The sequence below is a fragment of the Pteropus vampyrus genome, unplaced genomic scaffold (assembly GCF_000151845.1).
Source record: "Pteropus vampyrus isolate Shadow unplaced genomic scaffold, Pvam_2.0 Scaffold39, whole genome shotgun sequence".
NCBI lineage: Eukaryota > Metazoa > Chordata > Mammalia > Chiroptera > Pteropodidae > Pteropus > Pteropus vampyrus.
The window spans coordinates 9,769,382-9,787,010 of NW_011888820.1; the positions used below are offsets into that span (position 1 = coordinate 9,769,382).

Here is a 17,629-nt window from a genome sequence, read left to right on the forward strand (position 1 = left end):
ATGTATCCTCTAATTGTGAGACAATAAAGTATCTGGGTAGGAAACAGAGTTACTACTGTTGTTATTGGAACTGTAAAATTGAGCAGTTTGGAAGGAAGTTTATTTCTTAGCTTTCCTTTCAACATTTTTCTTCTTTATTAAATGTACAACTTTCTTCACCCAACAATTTTAATACTTTGTTTTTAAAGTAGTAATTTTACTTTTCACTCTACCTTTGTGAATAAGGTCAATACAGGCAGAACAGTCTTAGAGGCAGACAGATTTCTCAAGAGTAGAAAGGAGTATTTGGCAAGTTGCATACTATTTCCTTGAAACCAGAGCATCTTAATTCTGCCAAAAGAAAAACAGACCAGTAAATTTATGTGCCCTAGACTTTGCTTTTTATAATATGAGCAGTAAGCTGCAAGCCATTGATGAAATTTGAAGGCTTCAGAATTGCTTCTTAGAGTCCAGGAGTGTCAGAGAGGACCAGATGTTTGCCTAGTCCCCACGATGCCTCCATAGTCACTGCATTCCAAACAAAACCAAATTTAGAATGGGAAAAAAATGCATATTTATGGATTAGCTGTGTGCCTAATCACTTGGTTTCTGTAAGCAAACTGCATGGGTTTGTTAATTTGAATACAAAATTAAATTTCACCTGCAGATTTTGCTAGCATCCTGATGATACCCTAATATGTGGAGGTTTCCTGAGATAGTTTTTATTCACAGAAATAGCTTATCTTATTAGCAAGCATTCAACAACATCCAACCACTATCACAGTAAAGGAAACGATAAGTAAGCAGCACAACTCCCTAGATGAAGGATAAGGCTATCACTCATGAGATTTATGCCCCTCTGCTGCAAGAGATGGGGAAACACAGAACTGTACATAGAGGAGCCATAGAGGAGAGTTAGGCAGAGTTAACTTGTCAGAAACAAAAAGCTCAACTCTTCAAGAAGTGTTTTAAAAGGAGATTACCGTCATTTTTGAAAACACACAAATGCGCTAGTGTTTCTGCTGGAGATATTCCAATAAGAACAGTTTGATAATAGCAGTATGTCAAACACTAGGCTTTGAAGCTCCCTCATGCTGCTACTTTGTTTGACATAAGATACCCTACTTATTTCTAGTTATTCTACTGAGTCTCCAGCTTTGTCCTTAAAACTCCAAATATGATCATTTCACTTTTAAAACAAATATGTACTATTGGCTTTATCATTCAGCAATATTCCCAAGATGAATTTATTCCTGGGATTTTCATAACTTTGCTTTATTTTCTCTCTTCAACTTCATCTATCACTTTTCCCTCCCTTATCTTGAAAAGTTGCAGCCACAAAGATTCTCTTTCTCTTCCTTAAATACCCAAAGATCTTTTCTTCACCAAGATCTCTACACTTGCTGTCCCTCTGTATGAAAAGCCTTTAAGTAGCTTCTCCTCATTTGTCCTGGGTTCATGTCACCTCCTTAGAAATGCCTTAGTGATTATCTTACCAATATTGGTCAGCCCACCACTTTCCTTCCTCATACCTTGCTGTAGTTTTCTTTTATCCTTCACTATCTATTTCTTTACCTATATCTCCTTTCTACTACAATGTGAGTTCCATAAGAGCAGGTACTTATTCACCCAGTAGCCCAAGTATCTATAATTAACATAGTAGATGTTCAAATATTTGTTTGGATGCTAAAGGTTTTGAGGTGAGCCTTTCTCCCCATCTTTAGTCTCACCGTTAACTCTGATCAGATACTCAGTGTGCATAGCAGTCATTATTTGGGCATATCTCATATCATAACTAAAGGTTAGTGCTTCTCAGGGTGTCCACAAAATTTTGGGCCAGTGTGCTGCAGCTGGTCCCAACCCTTTTGCCACCACCTCGAATCTCCTTCTGCTTTGCTCCACAGCATGATTGTATTAATTACACGCTAATCTCTACCGGTGACCGGGCTTCTCAGTGTAAGGTTAAACTCATTTCAGACAGAATGATATGACTTTAGAGAAAAACACCAACCCATATCAAACTAGAATAAAGACTATAGGACAAAGAGATTCCAATCCATGAAAGCAATTTTCTTTCCTTCACTCTTAAACCCTCACTGGATCTCCCCACTAACTAAACGATCAGGATAATGAATAAAAAAGAGATGTAATGAGAATTTTGCAAAAATCTGCTACCCAGCATTATTCCAAGGTAGAAAGTGGATCTAAACAATTTCACAATATGCTGTGCTACTCTCAACTAAGTGTTAAGCCCTGGTAAACACATTTCCCATAAATTCAGCAGAATCAACAACTCCAAATGTGGTTGGAGACAACAGCTGCTAAACATGGCTTTGTCTACACAGGATATAAATGAGGGGGGAAAGTAGAATGTTAGCTATGTTTATGCTAGGTAGATATTTCTGCATTGTTGGTTTTGGGACAGCCCTAGGCCAATAGTAGCACACCCTCCTAGGGGATGGAGTTAAAGAAGCTGTACTATATGGAGGAGAAAGAAAATTAAAAATGAGTTTTGTTAGAGTAGAGGTAGAAAGACAGCTCTTGGAAATGAGAAGGATCAGGCCATCTATGACCGTGATGTAAGACGACAAGTAGGACAGTGAACTGCAGCTACATGCCTTTGATGGAAAGATTTAAGATTTAAGATTTATTGATGTCTGGCTGGTAAGGAAAGGAAAACATTGCTTTTACCTAGCTGAGTTGAGACTGAGGTGTGAAGGCTTTAAAAAAATATTCACATTCACAATGGAAATCTGCTTTAGTATTTCCAACATGACAAAACACAGCATGTGGTCTTGGTTGTGCCCAAGACAAATAAAGCCTGTCATGGTAAACAGAGTTGCTATTCATTCCAGATTTGCTGGATATTTGTTCAACCAACCCAGAGAGCTAAGTAGTCTTCAGCAGTGCTACAACCATTTTATTTAAAACTAGTTCTCTTTTCTACTATTAGTCTCCATTTCTACTTTGTTGCAAGTATTTAATCACTTAAACATCCCATATTCATTTATGAGAAATGCATTAGAATTATGTAATTTTACTATCTGCATATTTCCCAAATGCCCTAAGGTACATACATTATGCCACATTGTTAAAATAACTTATTTCTTTGTATTGGAAAATTATATGAAAGTCTGATATAAAGGGAAAGTGCCATTTACCTCTTCTATGTAGAAATAAGACATTATGGCTAAAATTCTGAACACTGGAGTCCACTTAGTTCTAGAAATAAAAAGTAAAATGAAAAATGATACATTCCAATTGGAACTCTATAGTATTTTTAGAATATTTTATTAACTCTGTAAACCCTAGTACCACTGCTGTCAATGTCACATTCACTGAATCATGCCTTCTTGAAGTAAAATCTTAATACAGGCTACTCTGTCAATGTGACATTTTCATTAGTTCTATTATTTTTGAATAGTATCTCAGCACTATAAAAAAATATTCTGAAAGGTGGTCTCTGCCTGTTAGCTCATGACTGTGAGAGGACAACACCTTTTTGATTATGTCATTGAATTTAGTTATGGAATGCGTGTTCTTACTACACACAGACACGATTTTATCCTTTGTATTTTGTTGTATGCTTCTATGATATGAGCAAAAAGAGCTGTGTTCATAATATCAAAGAAGCACAATTGGGTCATCTTTGTCACAGACCAAAAAAAAAAGCAAAAGGCATAACACTGGATTTAGAATATGCCTAAAACTAATTCCACAGACTAACAATAAAGATGGTGACTCCTGCTGTTTCAAGTCCACTGTTGCTCAGAGGCACAGATCACCCTGAAAGAGAAAGGGAATGCTGGCTTTTCAACAAAACCAAGGCTGACTTCAGTGGTCTTTATAACAGAATCAAGCACAACATGGTGGGAGGACTGATTGGACCAATTCAGCCCTCCTTGAAGCAAGATAAGGAAGATAACTTAACTTCATAGCATTTTCTCTGCAAAGCACTGAAGGTATACCATTAAAACAACTGATTATAGTACAGCAAGAAGCCAGGGTCATTTAAGCCTTTATTAAGGATTATTCATTTCTTGCATGAGGAGCTGCCCAGGTTATGGCTGCACATCACTTACGTGGGGCTCTTGGATTCTTCAAACACTGTATGTGGCTGATTAGAAAGGAAACAACATTGTTTTTGCTTGAGTAGAGGAACTGACCTTCACTGACCAGAATTTTTATTGATACAAAGAATCCTTTGGCACACCAGATTTCCAAGTTCACATGATTCCTCATCAGTAAGCTGCACTGTTAGTTCATGTGCAAAATCAAAAAGTCTATATAAGCCCAGATACCGCCTGAGTTATTAACAGGTAATGTTGGAGCTTCTTCACAAGAGTGTAATGCAAATTTAATGCTGAGCTGACATTAACCAAACACTATTACCATAGCTCTCACTGAACCTGTGTTCCATAAAGAGTCATTTGTGCCATGTGAGATGTTAAGTGCTCCATTTCACATTCATTACATCTAAGTATAACATTCCTATTTTTACCCAAAGAACTAGAAATTCCTATTTTTACCCAAAGAACACACAAACACATGTGCACATGTGCGCATGCCCTACTGGGAACAAACCATTATTTTAGATTACTGAAGTTTATGTAACGAGGTGAGGTTGCTCTTAGGGACTCATCTAGGTCACTGGGCTCTACCTAATCCAGGGAAACAGGGACAAGTGAATCCTTACCAGTGCTCTTATGTGCTTTTTGGTCAGTCAGCTGTGTCCAAACATCCCTCTCTCTCAAACGTTAGGAACCTAATCTGAGATCTTGGGTGTAAGTGTGGAGCCAAGTATAACAAAGAGAGGCAACATATAAGGGATACAGTCAAAGCCGAAAATTGAGCAGATACTTTGGGGTGTCAAATCCAAGGGGCTAAGCAGGACTAGAATGAGGCTATAGAATAGAATCAGGGAGTAGGGAGTAGAAGGCCCAGCTTGAAGTGGGGCCCTCAGTCACTGGCATGAGTGAGATCTCAGGTACTTTTCCAGCACCTCAGCCTCAGCAGAGTACCTAGCCAGGGGAACTGCCTAGGAGGTGGAGCCAACTCAAACAAGATGTTGTAACAAAGACCCTGAGCTAACCACTCACCTATGGGCCCACTTGTACATGGCCTTATGTTCAGCTTCATTCTTTTTTTAAATTGAGACATAACTGACATATAACATTAGTTTCAGTTGTACAACATGATTTGATATTTGTGTATATTGCAAAATGATCACCACAGCTTCATTCTGACTATGCAGTTGGACTGCTAATTTGATCCCTCATAACTCATGAAACCAGCCTCAGGGAGTGAGAAGCGGCCTCTCACACTACACGTCCACCACACTCCCTGCAGCTTCTACTTCCAGATTTCATTGCCAACAGTCTCACCACACAGGGGCCAGAGAAGCCAGTAGAGAATAAGTCCCAGAAAGATATGACTGGTCAGAGAAGTGCCTAGAGACAAAACCCCTTTTTACTTCCCTTCACATTATTACCATGGCTGTGAGATTTCCAAGTGTCTGGCTGTTTCTATTCCTGTTTGTGCTCAATGGGTGCTATATTAATTTACATTCAACAAGCTGTTTAAAGTGTGGGCCTTGCCTATCCAGTAAGATTACAGTTTCACTGAAGGTATATATCATTTACATATCCACCCATAGTACATGCATTCTGTCCTCATATCCCACCTCCTTCAAATTTTAAGTAAAATTAAGTAAAATTATTCTTCTTCTCTTCATCCTGCCTGGTATTTAGTTCATTTCTTCCCCTCCAGATAAAACTCTCATGTGGAGAAATCAACTTCACATGCTAGATGCAAGCAATAAGAATAGATGTACTTCATTAGATTCAGGAGAAGGGAGTTAAATTCTTAACTGAAACAATGTAAACAACAGGAGAGATTACAACAGGGACATCTAACAGACAAATTTAAATGTTATGAGAGAAAGGAAGAGAAGAGTACTGTGGGCTGATTGGAGGTGGTTTCACAAGAGAAGGATCCTAAATCACAGAGGATTTGGGATATGTAGAAAAAAGGATTACAAAGTTGGGGTTAGACACAAAGGCACTGGGGTTAAAATGCTGTGGCCTGTTTGATGGGAGCCGCTGAAGGATTCTAAATGAGAGAGTGATGTGATAAAATCAGTGTTTTGGAAGATTGATATGGCAGCACCATGCAGGACTGACTGCAGAGGAAAGGAAAATGGAGGTGGGAAAGAGTTAGAGGTCAATTATGACAATCTACGTGTGGGATGAGAGCCATTCATTTATTCATTCAATAATTATCTGATATTTTCCAAGTATTAGATACTATTATAAGTGCTGGGGTCAGTGGTGAACAGGAAAGCAAGGTACCTGCTTTCATAGGGTCCATAGTTTAGTGACGTTAAAGGGTCTCTTTAATATTAGATAGTATTAGTGATAAGTAGAGGGGAGGGAGTAAAACAGGGTGATGTGATGGCGACCAAGGCAGATCCTTTAAGATACTCTGAGCAGGTGTCATTTTACTGAGACTAAAGGGTGAGGACCATCTGAAGGAGGAGCATTTCAGGGACAGGGAACAGTAAGTGCAAAGGCTCTAAGGTGTGGATAACCTTGACTTATTGGAAGAACAAAAAGGACCGTGTGTTTGTAAACAAGGGGAAGAGTAGCAGGAGAAGGGGTTCAAAAATGGTCTGTCGTGGAGAGGAAAAAAAATGGTGTAAATGATAGAGGCTCTGTTCATTCCTCTGGTGACCAAATCAAAGTTGTGACAGAAACGAGGAGCAGTAGCAAGGAAAATCGCCCGGGATCTTGATGAACAAGCCATACAACTAGGGAGAAATCCAACAATAGCAGAAAGTAGGACGGGGTGAGGATGCTGGCTGGTTGCCTGGTCTTCAGTGACTGAGTGAGATGGAGGCTGTGGCAGCAGCAGCGGCCGTCGCCTCTTAAAGGGGCCGCGTCCGCGAGCAGATTTTCATGGTGACAGACCTGCTCCCTCTGAGCACCAGTGCCCATTTGGCTGCATGCAGGGACACCAGGGACATACAGGGAGTGAGGGCCAAGGCGAGAATCGCTCTGTACAGAAGTGCCGGCGGTATCCATTGTTCCCTGTTAAGCCCTCCCCCGCTCCCAGTGCGTGGACATTGCCACCATAGCCGAGAAGTCATCAAACTGGATAACAGAGGTCGCTCGCCCAGAAGATTCCCTGAAAGCCCGCCTCCCCCAACTCGCGGCCCCACCCAAGCCACATCCACGTATATCCTCAGCGAGTCAGGTGCTCCTTGCTGAGCAGTGCCAAGACTCACACTGGAGCCAGCTGGCCTCGCTTTCTGGTGTGGCCTTTTGAGGCAACTATAAGCACAGCATATAGTTGGATTGCTTACTGAATCTTAACAGGTGGCCCTGGAGGGGCAGAAGCTTGGGCTAAATTTGGCCTGCAGCTGAACCCCTCTCAGGGCTGTGTCACTAGACACCTACTTCACAAATCCACACTAATAAGACCGGGAGACTTAGGAGCTTTGCTTCGTACATGGAAACAGACACAGAAAGGCAGCCAAAATGGGAAAATAAAGAAGCAGAAACTATATGAGAGAACAGAACAGAGATCCAGATATAATGGAGTCAAGTAATCTAACAGATACAAAGTTCAAAACACTGGTTATAAAGCTGCTCGATGAACTTTTGGGAAGTGTAGATAAATTCAGTGAGAACTTCAACAAAGAGATAAAAAACATAAAAATGGAAGTGGAAGTGATAAAAGGGAACCAGTCTGAAATGAAGAACACATTATCTGGTATGAGAAGTACATTAAATGGAATAAACAAAGGAATAAACAAAGTGAATAAAAAAAAAGATCGAATGACCTATCTAGAGGACGGGAAAGCCAAGGACACTCAATCACAATGGCAGAAAAAAGATGCCAAGACTATAAAAATAATTTAAAGAGCATATGAGACACTATTAAGGGTCCAAATATCCATCTGATCTGTGTACCTGAAGAAAATCAAGATGTTGAACAGCTGTTTGAAGAAATAATGATGGAAAACTTCTCTAACTTGCTAAAGAAAATGGATATAAAACCCCAGGAAGCTCAGAGAATCCCAAAAACCAGGGATCCAAAGAGGCCCACACCAAGACACATCATAATTAAAATGCCAAAGGTTAAATACAAAGAAAGAATATTAAAAGCAGCAAGAGAAAAATAGACAGTTACCTATAAGGGAGCACCCATAAAACTGGCAGCTGATTTCTCAAAAGAAACTATGCAGGACAGAAGGGCTTGGAAAAAAATATTCAATGTGATGAAGACCCAGGATCCACAACCAAGAATATTTTATCCAGCAAAGCTATCGTTTAAGGTTGAAGGACTAATATAGAGCTTCCCAGACAAAAATAAGCTAAAGGAATTTATCGCCACCAAGCCAGTATTACAGGAAATGTTGGAGGGTCTTCTTTAAGAAGAAAAAACATGTATCAAGAACAGGAATAAAGAATGGTAACAACTACATTCCTATCAACAAATATCTCAAATGGAAAAGAATTAAGTGCTCCAACCAAAAGATAGAGTGGCTGAAAGAATAAGAAAACAAAACCCCTACACATGCTGCCTACAAGAGGCTCACTTCAGATTAAAAAACACATACAAACTAAAAGGGGATGGAAAAAGATATTGCTTTGATGGATCTAGAAGGTATTTAAGTCAGACAGAGAAAGATAAACACTATATGATTTCACTTATATGCAGAATCTAAGGAATAAAAAGAACAAATTAATCAAAACAGACTCATAAATATAGTGGACAATTTGGTGACGGACAAAAGGGAGGGAGATTTGGAGGACTGAGAGAATGGGGTGAAGGGTTAAAGAAGTACAAATTAGTAGCTGATGGATGGTCACGGGGATGGGAAGCACAGCATAGGGAATGCAGTTAGCATTAACACGTTGGCTAGGTGGAGGGTCAGGGGAGGGAGGGAGTAATTGGGGGGATCATTTTATGAACTATATAGATGTCTAACCAATGTACTATATACTTGAAACTGAAAATAAATTAATTTAAAACAAAAAATGGTCTGTTGGGGTTGGATCACCTGAGGCCTTATGGGCTCTGTTAAGGAATTGAGGTTTTATTTTAAGTATGATATAGATTTAGAGGAGGGAAATGATGTGATCTCATATACATTTAAGTCACTTTAGCTGCTGTGTGAAGAATATATTGTTGGGGGATGAAAAGAGAAGCAGGCACCCTGTTCTGGGGCTACTGTAATAGTCTAGGGCAGAAACACAGCTAATAGGACTTGTTAATGAATTGGATAAGAGGAGTTAAAGATGACAGGAAGAGCAATCTCAGTTTTGGCCTTGAGCCTCTGGTGGGTGGCAGTGCCATTTACTAAAATGAGGAAAACTATGGCAGGAAGAGATTGAGGTATGTGTGAGACTGAGAGCTCAGTTAGGGACAAGTTGGAGCTCAAGCAGAGAGTGGAACAAACAGGTATGGTAGTCAGGAGAGAAGCCAGGGCTGAAGATAAAAATTTGAGACTCCACAAGTTTAGGATTTGTATTCTCAGCTTGGGAACTAGATGAGATCATCTGAATAATATAGAAAAAGAAAAAGAAGAGGGCCCAGGACATCATGAGTTGGGTAGAGAAGAGCCAGCAAAGGAGGCAGAAAGAAGGTTGGTGAGGTAGGATGAAAACCAGGAAAGTGTCATCGCAGAAGCCAAAGGGAAAAAGTATTTCCAGAATGAGGGAATGGCCCATTGTCAAAAAGAGTCATGAGGGCTTGAACTAGAATAGGTATCACCTATATCTGATGGTGCTTCAAATGAATGAAATTTTCCAACCAATGCCTACCCCTAAAATGTCTGGTTCTTGCCTAATTTAACATCTTAACTAAAAGTAGATATTTCTGGTGAGGATGGAGGCTATGAAATAGAAGAGTGGAGGCAAAAAATACCTCAATAAATTTTTATATTTACCAAAAAACAGTCGATTGGATGTCTTAAAAAGAGATAGTAAATGTAAAAATCTTTGTATAAATTATAAAGCAGAATATAGAAATAAAGCTTGTTTATTACTAAATAATACTAAAAGATGTTGTCATTAATAATAATGATGATGATGATTCTAGTGGCTGAAATGTGCTTTTACTGGCCTCAAGTGGGAGATTTAAATCTCTGATATAGTATTATCAGAAAGAGGAAATTGCAAAATTGAAGAATATTTCAAACAGAACTAGCTGAAAATTTCAGATTGTGGACATTAATGAAATAGGAATTTCTAAGATCGAACATTGCTGATTAAAGAACCAACATATTCATCATCTACTAAGGATGTCACTAAGTCTAGGTAAGCCTGACTATCCAGACCAGACAATATCTTACAACCAGGTATTGGCTTAGCTTACCCAGGCATCACAGAATTACAGACTAGGGAACTGAAATTTAGTTTGTGAGGAGTTGAGGTTTCCCCTTGGTAGCTTTTGAACAAAGGCCAGTTCTCTTACAGTTGCTCCTTCCCAATACTTGCCTTTATGTTTTCAAATATGGAAAAATTCAGTACCGCTATCATTTTAACAGTATCTTCAACCCGTGTATATCAAAACAGAAGCTTCCCAGGTCATGGTAAAGTTGGATTTTATTGTTCATCTTTAAAGACAAAACTTGTTCCAAAATAGTTTCGAATAAATTGTGTAGAGAGGTCAAAGTAAATTTAAATGAATACAACTCCCACTAAATCATCAGTCAGGGGAACTATGCACAAATGGTATAATTCTTCATTTAGAGTTTTAAAGTTATTCTTCACACAGAGTTTCAGTTGGAATTCAGCACGTTGGAAAGTCCCTAGATACATTTTTGGGTGAGGATTTCATAAAGATAAACCCCAAAGACAGGCAACTCCAAGTAGTTTGGAGATGTTAGGCAATTCCTCATCTCCTTAAGCCTCAGTTTCATCAACTGTAAAATGGAACTGCTACCCCTTGTTCTATTCTCTCATTTTACAGTGACCTGGAGAAACTGTGCACATAGGCTTTGAGCATCAAATGTCCTCCTGATCAGAGAAGGGGAAATCAGAAGAAATGCCATGGCAATAGCACATGACTTCAAAGGCACCAAACAAAGAAGGCGAAGTAGTTTTAAAATGCTACTGGCCTTTTAAAGAGGATGAAAATTCATACATAGATCCAGGCAAAAGTGTAAAGGCACGTGCTAATCACAAACTGGCTTCTCTGGCTCCTCAATCATTACTGGGAAGTCTTTGCATCAGAAAAGACCCAGTAGGGAAATGGGGGAGGTGACATTAGAGTGGCCAGGCACTCACCTCGCAACTGTTTGAGCATCTGAGATGGAAAAGTGCCTTTGAAAAAAAAGAAGAATGTATTTTTCTTTCATACTATTAAACACATTTTTAAAATGATTTTTAATGACAGACCCTCATTATCTTGGCATTCTCTTCCCTGTCCAGAATCACCACTGTGTTTATCTAGGCCTGGAACAAGCTGACATATGTGAAGTAGAAGGGGAGAGGACTCTTTATTGTAAGCAAGAGTTTGTTTTAGAAACTTTAGACCTTAGTAGGCACACTTTCCAGATCACTGCTTCAGAGGCGTCTGCTTGGTAATGGTGTTGGTGCACATGACAATGTCAGGGAAGGATTTTCAGGAAAACAGTCAGCTGAGAAAAATAAATTGACGATGCTAATCAGGAACAGTAATATACTGTTATATATTCCCTATATTTACTCCCTCTAGCATCCAGGACACTAAAGGGGATTCTGGACGAATTCCCGTTAACATACAGGGCCTGTACACATTGCACCCCTCCCCTCATCTGCAAACCCAAAGACGCTGACTCAGCATCTGGCTCGGAGCCAGAGAGGCATATTCTGAATTCAGAGTGTGCAACAATGTTCAGTACAATTACGACATAATGGCTGCAAAGCTGTTCCTAAAAGCCAAGAAAACCTGAATAATGTGATTGCGTTATATCATACATGAGGGCTTAATAGAGTTTAAAAACTAATTTGAAAATGCCTTCATTCCATACAGATAGCATTAAGATGAGGGCAAAATCATTCTAGTTCAAGGGATAGGAACAAAGTGCATAAGGAATTATACAGACTCCTTTCTACATTATCCTTCTTAACCAAAATGACCCATTCTCTTTGAAGATATCTCTGATACTTAATACTGACCCAGAAAGAAGGCAATTTCATTAATAACATCTTAGTCTTATTGTACCCAGCTAGTAATGCCAGTTTCCTTGCTATTTAAAGAGCACACAATCCTATTTCTAAAAACAACTGTTTGCAATTGAAAATCTGTCCATTCAAGCAATGTTTTCCATTCATCACTAATACTCCATTTCTAATTCATCTTGCCAAAGAGGCGAAGTTATTCTCCTGACCACACAAGACTGGAAAGATGTTTCATTCATTTTTAGCCATTTTGTAGCAAATGACTTTGGAACATTTGATGACTAAATCTAGCATTTCCTCGGACTTGTGATACCAACAGTACCTAGGCCCGTGAAGTATACTGCTCAATCTGAATGTTGGGAACCATCCACTCTTGAGATCAGGCCCTAGTATCCCTCACTTATGTGAGATTCTACAATCCTCTGAATCCTATTCCGTTATTTAAGAGCTTTTACTGGTAGAATATATTTGGATTGGGAAATGACTTTGGAGATCCCCTTGCTTCATGAATAAACTAATGTTTAACCAAAGCATTTCACACTGCATTTTTTTTGTTCATTTCTCTATATTTGCTCTTTGAACAATGGCCTATTTGTATACATGATGAGAACAACATGGAATTTTCAGAATTAAAAAGTCTCCAAGTTCAACCTCCTCTCTTTAAGAAAAAAAAAAATCTCAAAAAGTTTTATACATTAAGCCTCAGAATATACCAAATAACAGATACCACATGTTTAAGGCTTAATTTAAGGATAGAGAGAATGAGGAAAGTCTCAGCTTTAGAAGGCAGAATTCTACTATAAGAATGAGGTTCTGATCTCTAAATCTAAGAAGATTCAGATTAACTTCATTTTTGAACCTGGAGAAACAGAGCTGAATTTAGAACTTTTTTTTTTTTTTTCAGTCTTATGTTCTAAGGTGCCTCTCAGCCTTACTTAATTTCTATGAAATAACAGTATCCATTCTCTTGGTTGACTGGAGGGACTACATGTTTTAAGAATTAAAGAGTTAAAAATCAAATAATTCAAGCTCATGTCCTTCCTCCTGACAAACTAGAAGCCATTTCCCCATTATTTCATGATTAATATGAAAAGTACAGGAACAATGAGAGGAAGTTCATTTATTTCCAGTAGTAACATTCTGGTTTCTGCTGCAATTCCACTGGCAACATAGGAAGCAGCATATACCACATGTCTGCCTAATTACAATACAAAAATTTGTTGATTTTGCACTCCTTTGGAATGTTAGCAAAGTAGAAAAGATGATCGTTGCTCTCCTTCAGTATTATTTAGGCAACATGGCTTTAAAATAGTGACCGTACATAGGTCTTCCATCCTTAAGGCATGATCAAACCAAGATGTAAGTGCCCTAGGTAAGCTAATAATTTGGTATATCTTCAAATAGATACGCTTCAGATATTCATTCGACAGGTGTTTGTGTGAGAAACTGAGCATAGCAGGCCTGGAGAGTATGAAGACAAGGCTGGTGAAGCCTTTCAGCTCGCATGTTCCATTTAAAACAACAAAGGCCCTGCAACTGACCACGCCAGATCTCCCTGGAATGCAGTTTGGTGACCATCCATGGATTCTCAAATACGCCTTTCCCTATTCCAGGCTTTTTTATTAAAGCATTAATAACTGCAGCATTTATAACTGCATGTAGTACCCCCTTGAAAGGTTACTGTTTTATATTCTTTTTTCTACCTTGTTGCATTCCCAGTGATGTTTTCACATTCCTTTTAGGGACGCTGCCTTTTTATTTCTAATACATTGAGTGTCTGCAATGTGCCAGTCACTGTGCCAGGTACTAGAAATATAAAAAGCAATTAAGATATTTTCCCTGCCCTTAAGGAACTCACACCTTGGACAGGAGATTTACAAACACATACAATACCACAGTGATGAAGCCTAAAGCAGTAAAATGGTTATTACTAGATATTATTGGTGAAATGCTCTTAAATCCTTGGAGAGGGATTCTTTCTTAAAATAGAAGGTATTCTGAGTTTTGCCTTGATCTCTGGAAACTTTATTTTGGATAAGGATTGAAATAAAAAGAGAGTAATGTTTTTATGCCTCCAGTTTCCTGTGGCTGTAACTGGAATGGAGCGTTAGAGATATGGGATAGTACCTATGAGAAACTTAGCCCAAACCTTTCATTTTGCATATCCTTCTTCAAATGATTTTGTCCCTTGAACTTGCTATGTGATACTAGGGGAAGGATGAAGGAAGCTTGCCTAGTCCCTGCTACCTGTGTAGCTACACATCTCAGGATCCAGATGGTTGCTCCCCTTCAAAATAATTGCAAACAAGATTAAAACTGCATGCAGGAACTAGTCCAGCTGGCTTTTGGCTCCCTCTGATATTCACTCCTTGAATAAAGCAGTGGCAAAATTAGATTTAAAATAAGAAACATTAAAAAACTTACTAGTACCAGATCACCTCAAGGTCCTGCTAACATATGAAACCCTGAACCCTGGCATCAGAGTTAACTGAATGCATCAGCCAGCTAGAGTATGCACATGTTAGGAAATACAAAACTTTAATAATAAAAAAATAACTTATTTTGAAGGCATAGCTCCACATTGCGTCTGGGTACTTAAAAGTACGATAGAGCCAGGGACCTGGAATAAAATGGAAATACAGTCCAATGAATTCCCAAGCTGGAAAATCCTCGTTTCTGTTACCTTACCTGCCATCTATCTAAATAAAACCACATAGACATATTTTTTTCTAGTGAAGGAGACAAAAAAAAAAAATATCGATCCTTCCTTGGCAGGCAGCTACTACTGACCACAAGAAGCACGAAGAAAGAAAATCTGGGGAGTGTGCCTGTCTAAAGCACCAGCCACACCAATCTTCGTTTTCATGACAGGAACTTTCTGGTTCCAGGCAATTCCTTAGCAGAGCAGGACCTAGGTTATTAGGCTATGAAATTTCACACAGAACCATGATTAGTTCTGCCTTACTCTAATATTACTATTATCATTCAATATTTCCAGGGTATACCTCTTTTTCCAAGTGTTTTAAAACTTAATGTGTACAGCTCTAAATATTGGTAGAGCTTCATATGTATTTTCATAAGCGATTGCTCAGATAATTACTAAATGAAAAGAATGTGGCCTCTAATAGCTACCTCATCTTGAGCAGTGTCGTGCATGCTAAGACATAGCTCTATCGGCTGCTTCCCCAAGGCAACATGTAGTTACAGGAGCTCCGCTTATGTTGCTAAATGCGCTGGAAAAGGTTGGGGATAGAATAGATCCTCGACACTATCCCTGTCCCAGAGGAACTGAGATTCTTGAGATCAGGTTGGGCCATACTGTGGATTTTTTAACAAGCTCTAAAATATAAAGTACTATATATAACACTTTCTATTAAGCAACAAGAATAAAGATCACCCAGGCCAAAAACTCCTTGTTAAAGACAGCCTTAGAAACAGGCACTGCCTATTCATGTTAGTAATAATTTGGTTGGGGCTTTCCTACCTTTGGATTTCTTAAAAAATTGTATGAGGTGATATTTGTTAGGGGTAACTGACAAGGTTAAGTATTTGTTGAGAACTGCACAGTCTCTGATTTATTCTCTCATTGTTCAGCACCCAGAGGGATGCTTTTGCTTAATAAAGCAGAGAGGAGGTCCAGAGAGCCCTGGACTCACAATGTCCCCTAGTGCACCTTACAATCTTTTCATCCCCAATAAAAGGTCAACATGGCTGCTCAAAAATATTTATTTAAAAAGGCAGTCATCTCAGCGGGCTGCCAATTGAGATTATATTGCCACTTCACGGAAGTTAATTAAACCGGGGACGGGGCATCTGTGAATCACTGTAAATAGCATTAAGTTGAAATGCTTTCTGCTTTCTCTTAAAAAGCTGCCTTTTCCCGCCCATTACTTGTCGATTTCCCAGAGCGCCACTGTGCGCGAACACACATACACACACGTTTATAACAACCCCACTCCCGTAGTTCATGGACTTACACTCTCGGTTTAATTAAAGTCTCTCTAATGACAATCAAAATTGGCCGAGTGCGCAACAACCAAGGTCTGGCTTGCGCCTCTTCCCAACCCGCCTGCTGGCTCTGTGCAGGAGGCTGCAAACGCGCCCGCCTGCTGGCGCGGGTCCACTGACACCCACCTGAGCTGAGCCTTCCGCCGCCTACGTCGCCCTGCGCCCGGTACTACGTCGCCTTCCGCCCTGCGTCCCGCACTTCCGCTCGAGCCCGCGCGGCTCGGGCTCCGCGCCCCACACTTCCGTCCCGGCTCGTCGCCCTTGGGCTTGGTGTCCTTGGATCTCAGATCCCAGGAGATCGCCCCCTGAAGCATGGGCTATTATGCATGTAAGGAGAGACGCAAAAACCAAGGCCAAAATGTATATATATATTTAAAAAAGGGTGGTGCAGTGCACGGAAAAGGGACCGGGGATGTTTGGAGACCATTTAATAATGAGCGTCAGGTGTGCTAGCCAGCTTTTTGAGATTGTGCAGTCTATTTCGTTTTGGCCCCTCCCTGCATGCATACATGCATGCATGCATTCATTCATTCATTCATTCATTTAATGTTTTCTGTCCTCCGGGTCTGGAATGAGCTAGGTTATGAGGAGCACGATTATGAATGAAACTGGCAGGTGTACCCTCCCACACTTAAAGTTGGATAGGCAAGTCAGACGTTAGGAAATGATCCTTTAAATAGGTCGTCAGTTCACTGAACTTAGTGCTTTGAAAGGGAAGGAATATGGACCTACGAAAAAGTATGTGTGATATAGTTAATAAGGTAGCTTTTGGGCTGGCATGTGTAAAGCTGGGTTGGGCAGGGACAGAGCTCTCTTGGCCTAGGAATAGCTGAAACAGGAGGGAGCCCAGCATGGGCAATGCAAAGAAGACTGATTGGTATGGCTACAGCATAAAGGGAGTGGGGAATAGAAGTGGGAACAGGTTGGAGTGTAGGCAGGAGTCAGACCATGCAGGGCCTTTCAGGTTTATATTAAGGGTAGCTGGATCAATTTTTGTTTACTCTTATTTTTGTTTGTATGTGGGAATGGGGTTGAACTGATCACCTTTCCATTCTGAAGGGATTACTCATCTTTGGGAAGGAGAAGAGAAAGGGTTGGGGTAGGTGAAAGCTGAGTACAAGCAGGGAAGGCAGGAGGCAGATAAGTTCAGGGGGTAGTTATGGTACTGTAAATAGAAAATGATGGATAATAGTAAGACTAATGCTCAAAGCTAACATAGATTGCTCACCATCAACTTTACACTCATTAACTTGTTTAATCCTGAGAACAATCCTATTAAGCATTCTTAGTACCATTTTACACATGAAGAAATGGAGGATTAATAGCTTGTCCTGGTCCTCAGAGCTGGAAAATGGCAGAGTTGGGATTCCATCTCATGCTGTCTGATGCCAGTATCTATGAGTTTGCCACTGTACCCTCAATATGTTTTTGGTGATGTTAAAAAAGACACAAAACAAACCAAGGTCAGG

The 17,629-nt window shown here is 39.7% G+C and overlaps 1 protein-coding gene and 1 long non-coding RNA gene across 7 annotated transcripts in view; one reads left to right on the forward strand and one right to left on the reverse strand.

Annotated features, from left to right (window-relative positions):
- Positions 1-16,357, reverse strand: part of CUNH5orf63 (chromosome unknown C5orf63 homolog) — a 21,202-nt gene extending 4,845 nt beyond the window's left edge. The window contains exons 1-2 of one of the 3 annotated variants that reach the window (XM_011358332.2): positions 16,295-16,357; positions 213-333 (exon numbers count right to left, since the gene is read on the reverse strand). In XM_011358332.2, the coding sequence (XP_011356634.1) occupies positions 213-323 (111 nt within the window). In that variant the 5' untranslated portion in view covers positions 324-333; positions 16,295-16,357. The other 2 variants (XM_011358333.2, XM_023529602.1) reach the window with 2 other exon arrangements.
- The window catches only part of LOC105290884, a 153,822-nt gene that overhangs the window by 27,024 nt on the left and 109,169 nt on the right, over positions 1-17,629 (forward strand). Inside the window, exon 4 of one of the 4 annotated variants that reach the window (XR_002779866.1) lies at positions 10,960-14,566. The exons of the other annotated variants lie outside the window; for them this stretch is intronic. This is a non-coding gene — a long non-coding RNA (uncharacterized LOC105290884). Of the gene's footprint in view, positions 1-10,959; positions 14,567-17,629 lie in introns of those variants that run through there. 4 annotated transcript variants of the gene reach the window in all.